Raw genomic sequence first — 21,361 nt, 5'->3', positions numbered from 1 at the left:
CAGCACAGTAATTTATGGATAAGAGGGAGAGTAAGCACAGTAATTTCTTGATAAAAGGGGCGGTCATTACAAGGAGGTGCAGAAATAAATAAATAAATAAATAAATAAATAAATTTATATATATATATATATATATATATATATATATATATATATATATATATATATATATATATACCAGCTGTACAACCCTTTGTCGCCCGGAAAAACTCTGAAGGGCTCAAAAAATTTTCTGCACCTCCTTGTAATGGCTGTCCCTTTTATCAAGAAATTGCTGTGCTTACTCTCCCTTTTATCCATATATATATATATATATATATATATATATATATATATATATATATATATATATATATATATATATATATATATATATAAACAACACACAATGCCCCCCTTAATTCGACTGAATTCGTTTAGAAACCCTTGCTTGGTGAGTTCCTGTTTGCTTGAACATCTCTAAATATTAGATGGTGGCACCTGATTTAAGATAAACGGCTTAGCACCTCACCACTAAATTAAAACTATCAAGAAAAGGAAAAGTCCACCTGCGTTGATGAAAAGGCTGAAATGCTGAAAGCTATGCGCACAATACAAATAATTTGTAAATACATTCTCTCTCTCTCTCTCTCTCTCTCTCTCTCTCTCTCTCTCTCTCTTCTCTCTCGCTACATTATGGTTTTCATGAGTACTTTGGAACGAGGTTAATCATATCACATTCTGTTCCAGGCTTCCGTGTGGCAGGTGGCTGGAAATTTTTGGTAGTCACCCATCAATATCACAACCAAATCCAAAGTGTGTAACTTCACCCATTTCAAGACAGGCGGAACAACACACCTATGGAGTACACGTACACACAAAAGAAATAAAACAGTAAATTTTCCTTTCATACATACCTAACATAGATATTCACTGTCAACACTGATGATGAGAAAATGAGCTTTGTTAAAGCTAGCTGTCCATCAAAGTATTGCAAGTCTACATGGCAGCCATCAGTGCTGACGCAGAAGGCAACTTGTCCGCCTTCACATCCAACAGCGTTTAATGACATGAGACTGAGACTGCAAAGCTGGATCTCCGACGCGAATCCAAGTAAAATCAGGGGAGGAAAGGAAAAGTCCCCCCCGCCCGCAAATGACTAAAATCTTCCTTTCCCCTCATGTTATTCATCAATTCATCCTCTCTTAACCCAAACTAAATATATTTCTTCTCCGTCCATTTATACTGTGCACTGTACGTACGAATATATATATATATATATATATATATATATATATATATATATATATATATATATATATATATATATATATATATATATATTTATATATATTTATATATATATATATATATATATATATATATATATATATATATATATATATATATATATATATATATATATATATATATATAGAGAGAGAGAGAGAGAGAGAGAGAGAGAGAGAGAGAGAGAGAGAGAGAGAGAGAGAGGACGGATATCAACTTCAGGGGTCGACAACTGTAAAGTGGCAAAATCACTGGCTGACGGGAAGATTTACAAGGAAGGTATCCAGGTGGACAAAACCGGTGCGAACTCCCTCGAGGTAACGCTTTCCGGTGCCTTTCGAATCCCAGCAAACCCAAACGATAAATAGTGGAGCAAGTAAGAATCGACAGAAAGCAAAGGAGGAGAGCGGAGAACTCATTCTTTATGTAAGATACCGGGTGACACAAATGAACAGACACTACCCAGCATCAATATTGCAACAGATATCGAATGGCCCACCATCACCCTCGGGAACACAACTGACATGCTCCTGCCATCCTAAATGAACTTCGTATTCAATATCACGTTCCAAACACGGCCGGATTAAGGGAACTGCGCTTCTGAATCCCCACATGAAGTGAAAAGGCGAAAATCCCTCTCCTCAACTCCCACTTTCATTTCGCAGTCTTACAGGGAAAGATTTAGACATGATGATGACTTTTTTTTTGGATGAGGTGTTTCTTTTTTAGGAAAAGAATAGGGCAAGTAGGGCATACATCACCACTGATGATATTTATCTTGCCACGTTGGATAGAAACTATTTACATGAAATAACAGGTTTCTAAATATCTGTCATTATCAATATATCAAGTTTTGAGTAAACAAGAACATGGTCTCCTTTAACTTCAATAATAATAATAATAATAAAAATAATAATAATAATAATAATAATAATAATAATAATAATAATAATAATAATAATGTGGTTACTTATATAATGAGGTCGCCTTTGTGAAGACATTACCTCACTATGTATGGAAAACGCACAGCAATGTGTTGTTTTCGTTCAGTTCCACCGGGGTTGTGAAGAAGTAAAAGTACACAAAAGGATATGCATTTTTGGTAGTATTCATTGTCAAAAGTCACCCAGAAGCAAACCACAGGGTAAATAACTTGCTTCGTTTCAAGAAGCTCTTTCGTCATATTTCCATACAGTAATCATATACTGTGGCAAAAGCAAGTCACATCTGATACTAAGAAATAGTGCTAACATGCACATGCTCTCCTGTGGAATGCCAGTATGTATTTAAGTATCGTTCAATGATGTAGCACAGATATTTCAAATGGGAAGAAATACAACGCGTTAAGAGCAAATACGTCCAATAAAAGAAAAAAGCAGAAAATATTTATTGTTGCATCTTCTCAAGTTCTAATAAGGATACGAGTAACAAAAGTGATACACTAAGATTGTACTTTGCAATTCAGTTCCACCACATCAAAAACTTGAAAAAGAATTCTTTTGAAGACAGAGCGAAAGGTCAAGCACTCGTACAAGGTTAAGCGTTGGTGCGAATGCTCTCAAATATATTTGCAACTTTATGTCAGACTGCCTTGTTGCCAGATAAAAAATGCTCTCATATAGGGCAAGGAGGACAGTTGACAGATAGGAGCAATATTGTCTCAATCCTTATAATTTCCTCCTATAGGCTACAGCACATAATGATCTTTTGAAGACTGCTTGTTGCTGTAGGTCAGAAATTTTCGAATCTCTCCGTCTACACGTAAACAGGGGTATAAGTATAATTATGGTACGTTAAGACTAAACAATGAATGGCGAATATCTTTTATCAAGATTGCATATACTTGATCCATTCTCATCGATTCATAACTCTCTCTCTCTCTCTCTCTCTCTCTCTCTCTCTCTCTCTCTCTCTCTCTCTCTCTCTCTCTCTCTCTTCTTACTGGGGAGGCATCCGATGGTTCAATGCGTTTAGTTATAACAAACGTAGCAACATCACCGGTCCTAAAATAATATGATGTAAAACGGGCAAATTACATAAAGTAAGCCGACATGATCTTATGTGTATGCCTGTGAATGTGAGCTCCTTCACGTAAGAAATGCTTTCTTCAGTCTCCCTATCAAGGCTTGAAACGCCAGTAAGTAACAAATATGACCTTGTAACAAGTATAACCACAGTTAAGTGGCATTTATTTTCAAAAGGGTTTCAAAACCGCCTAGCCATCAGTAAAGAGTATCAAGAGGTGAATTATAAGAGAGAGAGAGAGAGAGAGAGAGAGAGAGAGAGAGAGAGAGAGAGAGAGAGAGAGAGAGAGAGAGCGTTCATGAAACCAATAATTAAATTTTCACGATATCCCCAATAATTCTATGAAGGTTTCACTGACAAAGGAGAGGCACGTTAATATTTTGATGTTCAATATGTCAAATACAATGATTGATCAAAAGGGTAGCTACACAAAAGGCTTTTCCTATTAATAAATGAAATCATTCTGCCTAATTCAATAAACATCTCCAAAAACAATTTGTGCATCTATATCTTTATACTTAGTGTGTTACATTGGCAGTCCACAGTTTACATGTGCCATCTTCCAGCCCGGGGACATCCACTCTCAACACTGTCCTCTTTATATGAACGAAGGGTCTTGACTTGAGGAATGCATATTACATCCACAGGGTCAACCTACCGTCTACACCCTCTCTTATATTACCGTCATTATATGGTTTTATTTCACTTGACTTCCGTGTCTGTCCATTTGTTTGGGTCAAACCTTGTACCTCAATTTTCGACTCTTTCCCTTCGTCCGATGGACTTGAAATTCTGCATGGTTACTCAATTCCAGTGACAATACAACCTTCCATGATCAGTAGGTAAGCAGCGACCTCTAATGACCCTACAGTGACCTCTCCCAGTATCTCAGAATTTGTATGAAACTCTTCGGATTTTTCATACCTTCTTTGACTCGGTAGAATAAGTTAATGACTCTACGGATTTTACAAACCTTCCTTGGCTCGACAGCATATCACGTTCAATTTTTTTGGTCACAATAAAAAATCGGAGAGTTTCTGTCAAAACTAAAAAGTGTAAAATAAAAATATAAAAAATTTTAAACACGCTTTTATTAAAATGCACTAAAAAGTAAAAATAATTTTTGAGACACTAGGATTTTCTTACAATTAATCATGTCTGCAAAAATAAAAGCGTGGGCCCCAAATATGGAAGGAAATGCTACAGGAAATAAAAAAATATATATATTTCTTTCCTTGTAGCATTTCTTTCCATGTCTGGTGCCCACGCTTTTATTTTTGTAGACATGATTAATTGTAAGAAAATCCTTGTCTCAAAAAATTTTTTTTTACTTTTTAGTGCATTTCAATAAAAGTGTTTAATTTTTGTTTTTCAAGTTATAAATACTCTAGTAGCGAATCATCTACAAAACTGAAACTTCCACAAATAAATCTTCTATCATATAACCTGTTTACAAAACACGAACTATTTTGCTAGAAAAATAACAACGAATAAAAAGTGAATGATTTTCACATAACAGAGAAGACAATGACGATAAAATTTCTGGCTGAAGCGAAAGTTAAAAAAAGGGGTTTGGGTTTGTATTGGAGAATATGGGACAAAATGTACCTAAAATGTAATTTGGACGAACTTAATAAGAAGAAAGTGAAATACCACATAAGGAGAGAACTGACATAAGATGGGCTAAGGCTAAAGATTGGGAGTTAGAAAAATTTAAGGATGAATCATAGAGTCAGCAGGGTGAATTCATGAGTGTCAGGAGGTAGGAAGGAAAATCTGAGGTTCAGAGAAGGGGGAAAAAAAAAAGACAGAGATGCTGCTGCATCATAGATGTACCTGGTATACTACAGGATGCATAGGAAAGTCAAAAAGAAAAGAAGAGAGAATAAGAAAGCAAATAATGAAAAAAGAGGAGAGAATTTGAGCAAGTATGAAGGGGAGAGTAATTGCTCTGTAGTGAGAAATACACAAGTAATCAGCAAATGGTTCTCAGAATAAGATACAAATGGCAAACCAGAGATACTGTCTGAAGAGAATACTTTCCTGAGTTGATTGAAAGAGTATTCTGAAGATCTGTTGAAGTTGGAGGATTGAAAAGAGGCAGAGCTAAAGGGGTTAGTTTATGGGAATGCTTATGGAAAAGACTGTTAGAGATGTGAGGAGGGCAAACTGCAACTGCAAGGTTGAAGAATGAAAAGACACTAGGAGCTGATGGAATTATAAGTGAGATGCTGCAGTACAGTAGGAGGTGTGTGAGTTGCTGTACAGTGTGTGTCTGATGAGAGAGAGGTTCCAAGGTTACAAGGGGATAATATTATTAGTATACCCGAAAGTTCCTCGTTGGGAGAGTCGGTAGAGTTGTGGGCTAGCACTCGCTAGGCCCGAGTTCGAGTCTCCGGCCGGCTGATGAAGAATTAGAGGAATTTATTTCTGGTGATAGAAATTCATTTTTCGCTATAATGTGGTTCGGATTCCACAATAAGCTGTAGGTCCCGTTGCTAAGTAACCAATTGGTTCTTAGCCACGTAAAATAAGTCTAATCCTTCGGGGCAGCCCTAGGAGAGCTGTTAATCAGCTCAGTGGTCTGGTAAAACTAAGGTATACTTAACTTAGTATACCCGAGATAGTGTAAAGCAGGATTTTGACAGAGGCAAGATGACAAAAGGCGAAGAACATTAGTGAAGCTGATGAAAATGATGTGTGGCTCAAGTGTCTGTTATGAAACAGTAATGTACGAAGTCTGAAAGTAAAGGTAAAAAGCCGTATGTGGCGTACATGGACCAAGAAAAAGCTTATATATAACAGAACTGATACAGAAGCAACGTGAAGGATGATGAAAATGTCAGGTCTAAAAGACAATCTGCTGAGGGCGATTAAAAGCTTTTATAATGAAATCACAGCAAATACAAAGGTTATGCACGACGAGAGGGTGATGGATTTGGTGGTTCATTATCTTTACAGATGGAGTAATACGGGAAGTTGGGCAAAGGACAGCAGATAGAGAAGTAAATTGCCAGATGAGAAAATGGTTCATGAATGGAGTGTGCAAGGGCTGCTGTCTGCAGATGGTACAGGACTGAATGGGAATGTTGGAAAGGGAATGACACAAACCAGCAGAAACTGTTTCAGAAAGAAGAATGTTAAAGTATATGTATTAGTAATGTTACAAGGGTAAATGAAAACCAAGAAGACGGAACAATGAATGATATACAGATGGTGGAAAGTGGAACGTTTTGGTTTATAAAGGTATTTGAAAATAAATGTAACAGGTGATGGTGGCATGAGATAAGAGGGGAGGGGTCAAAGTAGGTAAAGCAAAGATGTTAGTAAGGTGTGCAAAATTTCTGGAATAGAATTGGAGAATATATCGTTGAATGAAGTGTTTGTCGAGTCAAATTTAATTAATGGAAGTAACGTGTTGATACTGAAAGTTGATTTGCAAATGTTGAAGTTAATGAGATGAATTGTTTGTGTAGCATGATGATGTACTCCACAGGAAAACGAAGGAGACGAAACAGAGGAAGGAAGGAAATAGAGATCTTAATTTGTCCCAACAATTTTGCCCTCCTCATCAAGCCTCTTTCAGGAGCTGTGAGCAGTATATGGACAGATCAGTGTTTTGAGATAATTCGTTATGAAAAAAGAAACGAGGATGACAGGTTTGTGAAAAGAGGGTATAATTCAGAAGGGTCTAGACATTAAAGGTCACTAATACTGATATTATTTAAAGAGTACCTGAAGGGTAGTCATTGAAGACCGTTAAGTTAAATAGAAGACTGCGGTAGAAAGTAAATTCTTTGCAAAGACATCTTCTGAAATGACTAAAAATGGCACAGGCTTTGTATACAACACTTTCCAAGGGTATACCTGCCAATCTCAACACTAGCCTTAGAAACATAAAGATTTCTATGATCCACCATCAAAAGCCTATCTGTCAGATACCAATCATCACAAAATGGCAAATAGTTACCGCCCACGGAGATTAAGAATCGTTACCACCCTCATTTTTATTTGGAGCTGAAAGGTGTATCGCAGATGCAGATGGACTGAATTTCATCAGGACTACTATCCCCTCTTTCTCCCTCTGCCTCTCTTTAATTTTTCATTTCTCGTTTCTGTCTTACAATAGGCATCTACCCTTCATGGGACTTCGAGTGACACAGGCTAAACATTTTCAAGCTCCTTTTGATAAAATACACAATTTTCAGTTTTTGAGAAAAAATTCCGAGTCACTGGTCTTACTACCAAAGAAGAATGAGAGGTGGGAGCCAGTGGGCAGTGAATTGCTAGTGTATGTGTGGGGTTCGACTACTGCTGATGAGCCTTCTGTGTGTAGGTTCGTGAAGCAAATGATGATGTATAAGTCTTCTGCTCTTAAAGAATTCTAGTTTGAATGTGAAAAGTGGCTACTAACTCGTTTCACCCCTGATGCCACACCTTCTTAAAGTAAACCGTTTACAGTTGAAAACAAAATTATATATATATATATATATATATATATATATATATATATATATATATATATATATATATATATATATATGTATATATATATTATATATATATATATATATATATATATATATATATATATATATATATATATATATATATATATATATATATATATATATATATATATATATATATATATATATATATATATTGTATATCAACCTTTCTCCTTTAGAAGGGGTGCCCCATAAGGTGAAAGACTACTGCTAGCGTGGGAAGAAGCGGGGAACCTAGCAACCCGAAATCTTCCAAAGCCCCTGCAAAAGAATATTCTCCGAAGCCCTGACAGGAAGATGAGAACTGTTGAATTTTAATACTGATTTCAGATCCGAAAACGTGATTTAATAAACACACACACACATATATATACACATGCACATATATATACATAAATGGATATACACAAACATATATATACACAGTAGACTTTTCGGAAGTAATTCAACCGCATTACAAGGATCTAATACTGGATTTACTAATGCTGAACATAATATAAGGTGTGTGTGTGTAAGACAGTTATCAGTAAGGACCTTTTTATTAAAAAAACATGCCGACAGATAATACACAAAAAAAGTTAATAAATAAAAAAGGAATTCCCATAGAGAGAGAGAGAGAGAGAGAGAGAGAGAGAGAGAGAGAGAGAGAGAGAGAGAGATTCACTGTTCAATTCGCAGATAGCTATATACCTGAAGCGAGAAGGTGAGTTGGAGTTCAATATCGAGGGTCCTGGAGGGAGGCAACGGGATCTCATTAGAGCGGAGAGTCCTCTTCGACGACTGCATCTTCACTGCTAGGGTCACCGAATTCAGGTCACCACCCAGAGGCTGGGTCACCACCAGTCGGGTCACCGTCACATTGCACAGCCTGAAATGGGAAGAAAGCAAAAGTGGTTATTTAACAGTAAATGCTAACTTTAAAAAGAGAAAAAGTTTGTATCTATAACTTTTCAATTATCAGTCTATTGGTCTTGGAAAATGAAACTAGGAAGTGTCAATAATGATGATGATGATACTATCTGCAGTAGCTGTTGCAGTAGTAATCTGTTTAACGCATTTAGACAAAATACATATGGAAACACTTTCAGAAAAATCAGGACAGACGTGGGGAGACTGTCATTTAATCCATCAAATGGTTTCTTCAATTACCGAAGTTTCAAACAGTACAAGAATAAAACGATCGCATTTCATTCGTAAAACTCAATGAAGAGAATTTTGTCATGATATTTAAAGGAAACACGATAACGAAAGGTGACTTTAGTTGTTATTACAGACCCAGATGTCCTAATATAAACTCGCATGTATACCCGAAGTTTATGGACACGTGGGAATAAAAGGCACTCACCAAAAATTTATGACCCACTCTCGTTAGTAAATGACCCGTTTAGTGAAAGTATAATGCATTTTAAACATCAAGGAATCAAGGATTATGGCATATTGTTTCTTTGAAGACGCATTTGTCACTGCCCATAGATAATACCTGGTAACACAAGGCGTGTGATGCAGACGGCGGGGGCGAGCACGCCCGCTGATGACAAGCCGGGTTGGCCTTCTGGGAGCACTAGGAACTTGGTTTTTGTTCCATGCCGTTAAAGATCCGGCCGAGGGACTGCTACTTAGGCATGGTGCAGTTGCGCTTCCACTCCCGTATAGGTTGCGCAGCCCTAAAGGGTCCAGGGGTGAGGGGGGTTCCGGCGAGGAAGAACACAGGGATGGCACTGGCGACGTGGGAGGAGCTAAGTTACGGCTGTACGAAGAGTTGTTGTCTTCTGGACCAGCAAAGGACCTAGGTCGCCTGCCCAACCAAGCCCCTAACTGCCTCGCGGGGCTTGACGACGATACCCTCCAAACCGCCCCTAAGGACCTTCGGGGACTACGATCAGCCCTGGGAGCTCGAGAATCGGGCCGCGTTGGGCTTCGGCCTCCGCTGCTACTTCCGCCGACAAGGGCTGTAATGCTCGCCCGCTTCCTGAAATGGTCATTTCTGTCCCTGCCACGATGGAGGCTACCATCGTTCTGGGGAAAGAGGGCCTCCGGGGCATTACCCGCGGCCACGGGAGGCGTGGCGGGCGTTACTGACCAAGAACAACTACGTGGAAATCCCCCAGCCATGGCAGGGGAAGTCGAGACCACGCCTTCACATGGGGCGCGCACCATCACGCCCACATCAAAGACACAGTAAAACCCATATTACAATATTTTACAAAATCTAAGTTAAATGGTTCAACAACGTTTAAGAAAAGTATCCGTTTTATTGCTGAAAAAGTTGGAATTTCTATGCTATCAAGAGATCACACACTTCATCGTAATCAACAAGGATTTCAACGTACGCAAACTGTCTTCGTATATAACTTCTTCATTTCCAAAACCACAAAAATAAATGTCAAATGTTTGGAATTTTGTTCTTTTGCTTCAGCGACACACTCTGAAAAAAATCAAAACTCCAATAATGAAAACAAAATTTTCTTGTGTGATAATAACGAAACAATGTTCAAAGTGGTTTCTGTCATAATCATTTAATTTCAATCCAAACTGTGCTTGGGGCCATTAATCAGCCAATCCCTGGTCGAATAATATAACTGAAAACCCCAAGCATATATATATACATATATATGTATATGCATATATTTACATATATACATATATGACTATTTATCACATCACCGTGATTCATATACAATCATGCTACAAACGTCCTTTAATATCAATATCTACCTCCGAAGTAATATATTTTCATATATGTTACCGATATTTTAAGTTGATAATAAGTCCACCGTCCCGTGGGATCATAGCGACGGACGAGGAATCAGGACTACAGTGACACACTAACCAGTCGGCCGACTGGTTGGTGTGTCACTATCCTGATTCCCTCGTCCGTCGCTGGTTCGATCCCACGGGATATTATCAACTAAAATGTATATATGAAAATATATTACTTCCTGAGGTAGAGTAATTGATATTAAAGGACGTTTGTAGTTTTCTGATTATATATATATATGTATATATATCCATTATATATATATATATATATATATATATATATATATATATATATATATATGTGTGTGTATATATATATATATATATATATATATATATATATATATATATATATATATATATATATATATATATATAATAATAATCAACACACAATCACGTATGGAACAGAAATAAATTTCTGACTCACATCAGGATCAACCCAGGTCTTTCAATTAAGGGCAAGGGCGCTGCACACTATGCCATACAGGTCATAAAAGAAGTTGGAATCTGTAGGCAACAGTTAGCTTGCCCAGGTAATTCCTTTGTGCAGTAGCGCTCAGGTTCCAACTTCTTTTTGACTTGTATGGCCTAGTGGGCAGCGCCCTTGCCTTTCATTTGAAAGACCTGGGTTCGATCCTGATGTGAGTCAGAAATTTATATATATATATATGTATATATATATATATATATATATATATATATATATATATATATATATATATATATATATATATATATATATATACTTACAGATATATAAACCTATCTCTCAACCCAACATTTCACACCTTCATCTCGGTACAAACATCAATTCAAACTACCATCAAATTTTGGGTTTCTAAATAAAAATATCTTCACAGACATTTTCTATAGCAAACGGAAGGGGAACTTGTCTATAATGGATTTTAGACTACAAAATGATACCAAATGCCTTGGCTGAGACATTTAGAAAACTTGGTAAAATTTTCAACTCTTGAAAATATCAAACTGTACTTATCTGGGTAGATTAACCTACAATCAAGTTCTTTAAAAAAATTAATCATTGTTCAAGGAAAAGGAAATAGCATTTTGTCTTTTATATGATTAACAAATCTGCCTCCAAACATGAAATCACTGAATGATCAAGTTACAGCTATAAACAGAGACACCTTAAAGAACAGGCAAAACCATCGGTACAGTATTCTCCCAGACTTTAAATGAAGATAACTTGAATTGCCACTTTCGATAGCAATTAAAGCTGGGGTTAGCTCGACGGCAGGAAAACATGACCCCAACGAAACCTAGATAAAGGGTTCTGAAGTCCCCTCATGTATTTGAGCGGTAAGAAGATTAACTTAAAATATATGAGCCTCCCTTAATTCTCACAGTTTAAAAAAACTGATTTGAAACTATAACAGAATGATTCCTCACGACTCACGTTTCACAAGAAAAAAAATTAAATTCACCAGAAATTGCAAGAAAATGTTGCAGAGCCAATAATTTATTTCGCTATGAATCGCCGAAAGACTACTCTATTCAAGTATCAATCACCACAGATCAAAACATTTCTCTAAACAGGGAGATCCTAGGCAACCAATGTTCCTAGTTGACACCATCGTTTTTTACTTAGTTTTAATAGTGTCCGAAAATAAACGAGATAATGCTTACAGGTGTTTAAAACCAATCCTACTTCATTTTATTATTTCATAATATCTTGTATGCAATTTTACTCGACTTTCTCATTACAATTAGCTTCATTTGGTGTTGCGCAATATCAGTGCAAAGCACAAAATCGTCAACATTTTTAGAGAATCTTTTTCTACAATAAAACAAAAATAATAGTATCATTTGACCAGATTACCATCCCAAAAATCAGCGACATACTAAAAAAATGTGAGCAATAAATAAACCACGAAAAAAAAAATTCACCCCACGTTGCCTTTGTAATGGTTAGATCGAATCTGTCCGTCGAAGTGGCTAGAACTGGAAAGTTCTCCATCGGCTTTAGGTTTTGTTCACTTTGAGATGACCAAATTAATGATAGCTGAATTTCGTTACCCGTTCTTGGAGAATAACCCAATCTTGTTTGGTAACGCCAAGTCACGTTCATATGTTTTTAGATTATTTAAATTCTAAACAACAAAATAAAAACTTGAATAGTTAATTAGGAAAAAAATGACAGCATTTTTTCTTTCTTGATATCAACCTTCAAAGGAAGAGTTTACGAGTCTGAGCATTTCTTGACAGAAATCGAAATTTCACAACCCCCTACACTGAATGCACTTCCTTTATTCCTCCACAGTATAAGTAAAATCTTGTCTGCACTTGCTTATGCAGCTCATAACCTTGGCTATGTAACTTCTGCTATAACTATCTAACCCTCATAATGAACTGACATACATGAAAAATCTACTTTATGACAATGGATTTTCTTACACCTTACAGTTTTACAGACACACATATGAAACAATGATTAACAAACGCATGCTGCCCTTGTAATAAACATCAATAACCTTGTCTCAAAAGAGTAGTTTTTTTTTATACTGCCCATGCCTGAGTGCACACAGTTTTAAAACACGCAACCATCTCAGAAAACATCTTTTGAGAATTTCATCAGCAGGTTTCACTGAAAGATTTTTCCTCTCACTATACCTGTATGAACAGATGTGTTACAAGTTTTACAAGTTTACACTAAGGTTTCAGATGATCTCTGTTCGGGTGTCATTTCTAAGTGTTATCACTGTAATGCATCATATATGAGATGCATTACCTAACAAGAGTGTCTGAATACTTTGGTCGTTCTCCAAGACTTCTCATCGGAGTCACCACCTAGAGCCCAGGGGGAAATTTTCAGCTCTACCCACTTCGAGGGATAGATTCGACCTGACTACAATACACCAATTTTCCAGCACCAGCAGAAGCCCATCCTGTTATGAATATTTTTTTAATCAACTTGTATTTGGTTTTTATTTTATTTGCGCGATTTAAAGCACTGTTGTCTCAATATTCGTGTTTTTTTTTTTTAGTTAATTTTCTGTTTTTATGTATTATCTTGTATGCTTTACTTACATTAAGATTTAATATGGATTTTTTTACGTTGTATTCGTGCATATGTGTTTTAACTTTAGCTTATTTTTTTAGGCCATGATGATGGAAAAAGATTTTCCAGTATACGTCGAAAACTAAAACAAGAACAAATATTCTTGTAAATGATGTGTCTGCATATTCTGCCGGAGGATGAATTTCAATGTTTACACTGGGAAACCTTGATGTTCGCTTTTATCGCTGTGGGTTAATTGCCCAGGGGTTTGGTAGGATATCTTCACTATCACTAAAATTCATCAAGCTAGATCACTCTGACACACACACACACATACATACAGAGAGAGAGAGAGAGAGAGAGAGAGAGAGAGAGAGAGAGAGAGAGAGAGAGAGAGAGAGAGAGAAACAAAATAAAGGAAAATACCGTGATCAAACGTTTTTATTGGCATAAAAGTTAAGAAGGGGACAACATGAAATCAGTTATTCAAGTAACTTCTTGTTTAAGTAAAAATCAGATTAAGGTCAAATAATACCGACATTTATCTTGAAAAGATTAAAAAAAGGAAGAGCATTAGTACTATTAGCGTCCAAGAAAAGTAATGATGTAAAAAAAAGCACGTGCATATTCGTGGGGAATGTTTTACAAAATCAAAACATTCTGGCAAGGGTATGCTTTCCACTTTGCTGTCTCGCTCTCCGGAGGACTTGGTGCGCCTAACACTGAAAACATTGTTGGGAATATATTGCGCTGATGAACATGTTTACAACCGACAGATGCTTTTCATACAACTACAAGCTAATAAGTTGTGCGCTCAATGAATAATTGTCTACTATCATATTCATTTGTCTAGTTAAATATTGTTTAATAGGATGTATTGGGAGATAAGTTATAGAAACGAGTCTGTCTGTCTGTCTGTCTCTCTCTCTCTCTCTCTCTCTCTCTCTCTCTCTCTCTCTCTCTCTCTCTCTCTCTCTCTCAACGGAAGGAGATTTTGATGCACACGGCAGATGGTAAAGTTCTGGAAAAAGGCAGGTTCAGCTGAGAAGGCTACTCTACAGTTTTGAGTGAACAGGAAATCCGATTACCAATATAAAATCTATCATAGCCGAAGCAAACTACGAGGATGGGGGGCGGGGGAAATAATCCCGAGTTTTATTTCGTTAAAAGCCGCTATTCCGGCTACAGATACTAAACACATTTTACACAAGAGCACTCGGCAAAGGGCTTGCTATTATTATCACAAAGGGAAGTCAGTTACAAAATCCACGGCGGTAGAACGCCATGTTCCATTTGTCCTTAGCGTAATGAATCAATTCGTGACTGGATTGCTGTAGATGCATCAAATCTTCATCGAATTGCAAAAGAACAACTAATTAAGTTATGATGATGTCCCAGAAAGTGTATACCTTCAAATTGCTGATTCCTCTGGACCTGGTCTGTCTGTGCTACAAAGATTCTCAAAGCACAGGAGCAGAGCGTTCACTGAACGACTTTTCAGATGAATGGAATATAGAGACCAAATGGCACTGGGACCTATTAGCCATTCAGCGCTGGAAAGGGAGAGTAGGTAGGTTTTGAAAGGTGTAAAGAGGGAAAACCTTACTATAAATACCTAGGAGAGGGTGAATAACAGGATGGAAGAAAGATAATATGAATGGAGGTACAATAAAAGGAATGAAACGTGCAGCTACCCAAAGAACTCCGTTTGGCTCCGTTTGAATCCAGATTAAGAAATGGCGCGAAATGTTTATCGACATCCGCCAAGAGTCGGTCACTTGGAAGGCTACTTGAAAATGCTTTTTCAAATTTTGATCCAAATCCGGTCATCACTTGCCTGCTAAAACAAATGGCATACTTGAGATAAATAACCATATCCCGGGTGGTAAGGTTTTCCAAAATTTGCTAGAGTATGCTAAAAAAATTTTCCGCAAAATCATTTACAGCAACGTCTAATATAACAACTCAACCCAATCTAACCAAGAGAAATGTAGCAATGACTCGGTTTGACAAAAGCGATGCTGAGGCCACTAAGAGAAAACTGAAGATGCCCTCCAATCTCTCAGTCTCGTTGTCAAAACAAATAAAAACTCGAAACTTTTCAGTTAAATAAAGATATTTTAATTTTTGGAACCCCCACAAAAAATTCAGTCAAACTTTGATTTATAAACTTCCTTCCACAATTTAGTAGACACCGCCCATCCACTCTTCGCAGCCCGCTCCCTCCTCCACACCCCCTCTCTCTCTCTCTCTTTCTCATTTACTCAATCGTAAGAACATAAGAACATGGACATTCTTTTGGAATTTCACTCCCATCGAATACCTTCCAACGGCACAGTTCCTCTCCACTGGTTTCACCCATTCCTCTCTCTCTCTCTCTCCTCTCTCTCTCTCTCTCTCAGATAAACTACTACCTGCCATGCAATTCGAAATCGAGCTCTTGCAGCTTACACACACACACACACACACACAAACTCGCGCACATACAAACAAAAAAACGCAATTATCTCCATTTATTCTAATATAATTTATGATGCAGGAACACAAATGCACACTTAACACCTCATATGATTCTTCGCTTTTATATATTAGGTCACAGAAGACAACATTTTTCCATTATATCTTAGGAGAGAGAGAGAGAGAGAGAGAGAGAGAGAGAGAGAGAGAGAGAGAGAGAGAGAGAGAGAGAGAGAGAGAGAGAGCACAAAATAAAATATAAAAAGAGTACAACGTTCCATATTAAAATGACATTCTCTCCCTCTCCCTCTCCCCCCGCTTCCGATAGGCATAAATGAAAAACGAGGAACATTACTTGCGCTTGACAAATTTTCAATCGACGCCAGAGAGAGCAAACCTGGAAGAGACTCGGAAAGACAATCCCAATTTCATCTGTCACCCGCACCTGGGTGCCACCATACTCACTCGGATGGAAGGTCACTCCTATTCCAAAATAATCTAGTCAAAACTAAAATCCAAGCCTCATCGATTATTGTTTGCAAACATTTCTTTTCCCACACAGCACACACAACTATATACTGTGTATATATATATATATATATATATATATATATATATATATATATATATATATATATATATATATATATATATGTGTGTGTGTGTGTGTGTGTGTGTGTGTGTGTGTGTATGTACATACAGTATGTATATATACAGCATATTTATACATAAATACACACACACACAAACATATATATATATATATATATATATATATATATATATATATATATATATATATATATATATATATATATGCACGCAATCTTCCACGCAACAATATACTGAATATGTAAATTGACAAAAACGATGCCAAAAGAGAAACAATGGGTGAACATGCAAGTAAACAAGTAAAAAAATTAAAATTAATGAATACGTAAAAAATATAAGAAAAATACTAATGGAGGAATATGGAAATAAAATTCAAAGAAGGAAGCGCGGCGCTTATGACAAGAACTTAATTTCGAACTTTGAAATCTCAGCACCCGAAACACTCGCTGGAAAACTTGACGATGCTTATTGAAGAAGGGAGTTAAAACCTTGCCGCTCTACACAGTGACATCGTGACTATCTCCTCAGAATGTTGACGACGACTCTGCAAAAGGCGTACCACGCACGAACTCACAAGTTTCATACAGAGCAAAACGTAGGTTTTCGACAGAAGGGAGGTATTGGGGTACCCTGGCATAATCGCTTCGACGGATGGTCTACACTATATTTAGCTCTCCTGAAATAACAAAAGAACCTCTTCGCGGAACTTGAACTTGAAAAGTGGTATAATTAATATCATCGTGTTTCAAGACAAAAGAAGCTTGACGAACACAAAATAAAAATCTTTAAGCAACATTTAATGATTTGTACGTTCAGTACTTCGTTGAAAGGGCTTCGTAAAAGGTAACACTAAGCATTAGGAAATGCGAAACACAGAATGGAAGCACACTGCCAGATCCATGAAGTCTCAAGTTCAGCCCTCTACCCAGCTCAAGAAGCCAGAGCACTGCCCTCTAGGACACCAAATACTAGTACTTTTATATTTAGGGTCACTTTTAACCAAAAACAAGAACTCGACTGTCTGCTGCTTACAGGAATTACAAAGATCAAGTGCAAGGGGAATGAGTAAAAGGCATTGCGCACGCGCGCACACACACGCGCACATATATATATATATATATATATATATATATATATATATATATATATATATATATATATATATATATATATATATATATATATATATATATATATATATATATATATATATACATACATACAAAAATGTTGTTTTGTTAACTTACAAAATGGTTAAAACGAAACCAGAGAACATAAGTTCGGCTTCTAAAGAACGCTGAGGCTAAAGTTTTGCATCCAATCATCGTGACGAACAGAATTCTAGGAGAGTTTACATTTCAAAACTACACTTGACTTATTTTCTCACTTCTCACGTTCCAATAAATCAAAACGATAGAAATTAAATTTATTATCCTTTCCACGTTATATACTTATCAACCCTTATATTTATTTCTAGACATAAGTAAACCGGACCACTTAACAGTACGAGAAGAAAGCAATTAAAATAAGCAAAAACACCCCCTCAAAAAAAAAAAAAAAGAGTAGTCTAGGATGCAACAAAATGAGGAAATATTTGAAAGCGGTCTCCTTTTTAACCTGTTTTCAAAAGAAGCCCTTGCCAACAGTACAAAAGCACCCACACGCCCTAAGAAAGCAAAAGAAAAGGAGAGAGAGAGAGAGAGAGAGAGAGAGAGAGAGAGAGAGAGAGAGAGAGAGAGAGAGAGAGAGAGAGAGAGAGAGTCTACACACTGTCTTCTTGCGAGCTAAAAGTTCCCTTGATAGAAAAGGTTTGGGGAAGGATGAAGGGCTTAACGATTATCTCCATGACCTAGAAAATATTGTCTAAAGGTTGTCGACGAAGGTAGTTTGGAGGAGAAACCAAAAAGAAAACAAAAACAACAGAATAACTTGTAAATCTCTCAGTAAAACCTAACGTCAACCTTAGTTTCCCGTGAGCAATTCTGTAACCAATTACCGGTGCTTACAAACTTGAGAAATATCAATAAATTTGACAAAAGAAAATGCACAAGCGTGACGCACGAACAAGAAGAAATCATGAACGCCATCTGAAGGGAACTTTCAGCTCGACAGGGAAACAGCCGTTATTACTTCAAATGTTTCAGTGATTCTTCGGAGCAAACGACCCCGGAGTGCTTCCGTCACTTTCTCGGAAAAACACGTCAGGTAAAACTCGAGACTCCGTTCAACTTAATCTCAAAGTTTTCCCGCTTGCTCTCCCTCACCAACAAATTGCACTGTCAGCGAATCTTACAATGCCATCTGCCCCTTTCTCTGCCTTAATTTCCATTCGCCTTTCAATCCATCTTTTTCCTCATTCTTTACTGGGTTTTGTTTCCTTTGAAGCTTTCAAGTATGGCAAAAAAAAAAAAATTTGTATTTCTTTTCATTTATAAATACAGGCTCGCAGACGCGCTCTCTCTCCCTCTCTCTCCTAGACGTGGTTATACACGGTGCATATGTATGTATGTATGTATGTATGTATGTATGTATGTATGTATGTATGTATATGAGGGTGTATGTGTATGTATGTATATAGTATGTGATCTAATGGTTACATCTTCCAAAAACTCATTTATCTATATCACAATGACCTCATAACCTCCTTATATCCTCATATTTTTTAGATATGCTTACCAAAAGTAGCCTTGAATCCAAACGGGAAATATGTGAAGAGGCTCACGAAAGGAACTGACCCAAAGCATGTTATCAAAAGTGAGGGGTCGCTTAGCCCACAACGCAACAGAGATGCTGAAGAGTTTTTTACAGCTAGTATGAACATTACCTACCGCATTCAAATACATTCACTAGATCCGAAATAGATCCATGCTCCCCACCGTACAATAAAAGTTACCTGCTTTTTTGCTCTCCTGGCAAAGTTATATATAGAATCTATCAGTCCCAGTCACCTGAATCTTGTACCTTTAAAGGTGTGCATAGGTAAGAATCACTACACAGAAGGAGAGAGCATTTGTCTCCCCTTGGGATTCCAAGGTTGCAGTAATAAGCGAACCCAAAAAGCTTCAGAAAACAAAGAAGTTCGGAGAATTTTGTCGCTATATACAGTGTATATATATATATATATATATATATATATATATATATATATATATATATATATATATAAAATATAATTATTTGTACAAATATATATAAAACTAGCAAAGGGACATCCAGGAAAATGCATTAGTACCTATAATCACAGTTTATTGAAGCAGACGGCGTTTCGCAATGCATGTGTGTGAATATTTGTGCGAATAGATACACAAGCCCTCCCTCTCTCTCTCTCTCTCTCTCTCTCTCTCTCTCTCTCTCTCTCTCTCTCTCTCTCTCTCTCTCTCCCCCGCCACACGAGGGACACAAAGGGTTTACCTCAGCACAACGCAACACAATCTACTTGAAAGTAAAGCAAAAACGAGCAAACACTTCCCGGAAACAATAACTTCAGGAACGTCATCCTTTCCAATGCATTCGCGCTGTGTGTGTGTGTTCTTGCATCCATACGCGTCTCTGTTGTTTTGGTATCCACAACAAATTACTTTTAAAAATAAATCCCCAAAGATTACACCAGAATAACATAAATACTGGTGACCAGCACTGGATATTAGAGTTAGAGATCTCGTACTACAAAATGTGTGGAAATGACTCACATTTCCGTTTATATAAATAGAATCTTGCCGTTTTCTTAGCAAACATAACTTATAAATGTAAATGCACAGCTGATTCAAAGAAGGATTAAGCACCAATTCAAACGACGGAGCGAAAAAGTATTTTCTCTTTTGGTGGTCTGACATGCAAAGAATACACACACTCAGAAATATTTGTAAATAAATAGATGTACATATAAATATACATCTCCTGAAATGCCAATATGTAGACAAGGCTACAAAAAAAGATCCTACATAAAAAAAAAGCTGTTTCAATAAAACTAAAGTTCCTCCTCGTCCAACTGGCACATTAGAGATGACAGCTGATATTTTCATAAGTCCGAATTAGAAATGAGGTGAATGATGGAACTGGTTATAGTTAACTTTAATATTCATAAATCAGAAAGATAGATCTTGTACTCTCAGTGAGATGCCAGAGGAAAATTTCATTAAATCAATTCTTTGCACTTTTGTTTAAATTACCCCCTTTCATCTAGGGTGAAAACATAAGGGCATAATACATCTGCCACATTAAATTTATTCACAGCGCGCTAAAAAGTTATACAATTATGAGAATGAGAGTAAAATTGGCTTTTTTTTTTTATTAGTTAAGACCAACTTTCCTTTTATCCCTTTATGACCACACCCCAGCAACGCTTTTCTGCATGTTCTTCTGAAAAGAATGAGTCTAGTTTTATAATAAAAAAAACTTTTGTAAGCAAATGAATATCAGTCGAAGGCATTTATCAACCTGATCCACTGACGTCAAAAGAAATACGTAAATTGTATAAAATTTAGAAAGGTAGCTGATATGTACAGGAAAAAGGTAAACCAGATTTATAAACGGAGTACCAGACCTCACCCACAAATGTGAATGCGGCTACACCTTTTTGCACCTGTAAGGTGTCGATTTTTGGTTTCCAACAGTTTGTATGTTTGCACTGTCACCCTCCCATATGTATTGTGAATTTCTACCATTATGTATCAGACCTTCGATATTGTCTTAGAAATAAAGCCAC

At 36.7% G+C, this 21,361-nt stretch overlaps 1 protein-coding gene across 24 annotated transcripts in view; it reads right to left on the bottom strand.

The window, feature by feature from the left end:
- The window catches only part of KrT95D (phosphofurin acidic cluster sorting protein KrT95D), a 240,640-nt gene that overhangs the window by 120,526 nt on the left and 98,753 nt on the right, over positions 1 to 21,361 (bottom strand). For all 24 annotated transcript variants that reach the window (XM_067110164.1, XM_067110160.1, XM_067110162.1 and 21 more), the window contains exons 2-3: positions 9,286 to 10,230; positions 8,496 to 8,673 (exon numbers count right to left, since the gene is read on the bottom strand). In XM_067110164.1, coding sequence (XP_066966265.1) covers positions 8,496 to 8,673; positions 9,286 to 9,962 — 855 coding nt within the window. In that variant the 5' untranslated portion in view covers positions 9,963 to 10,230. The remainder of the gene's footprint in view (positions 1 to 8,495; positions 8,674 to 9,285; positions 10,231 to 21,361) is intronic.

The sequence above is a fragment of the Macrobrachium rosenbergii genome, chromosome 10 (assembly GCF_040412425.1).
Source record: "Macrobrachium rosenbergii isolate ZJJX-2024 chromosome 10, ASM4041242v1, whole genome shotgun sequence".
In the NCBI taxonomy this organism is placed as follows: Eukaryota; Metazoa; Arthropoda; class Malacostraca; order Decapoda; family Palaemonidae; genus Macrobrachium; species Macrobrachium rosenbergii.
Note: the sequence above shows the minus strand (reverse complement) of the source record. Positions and strands in the feature narration are given on the sequence as shown.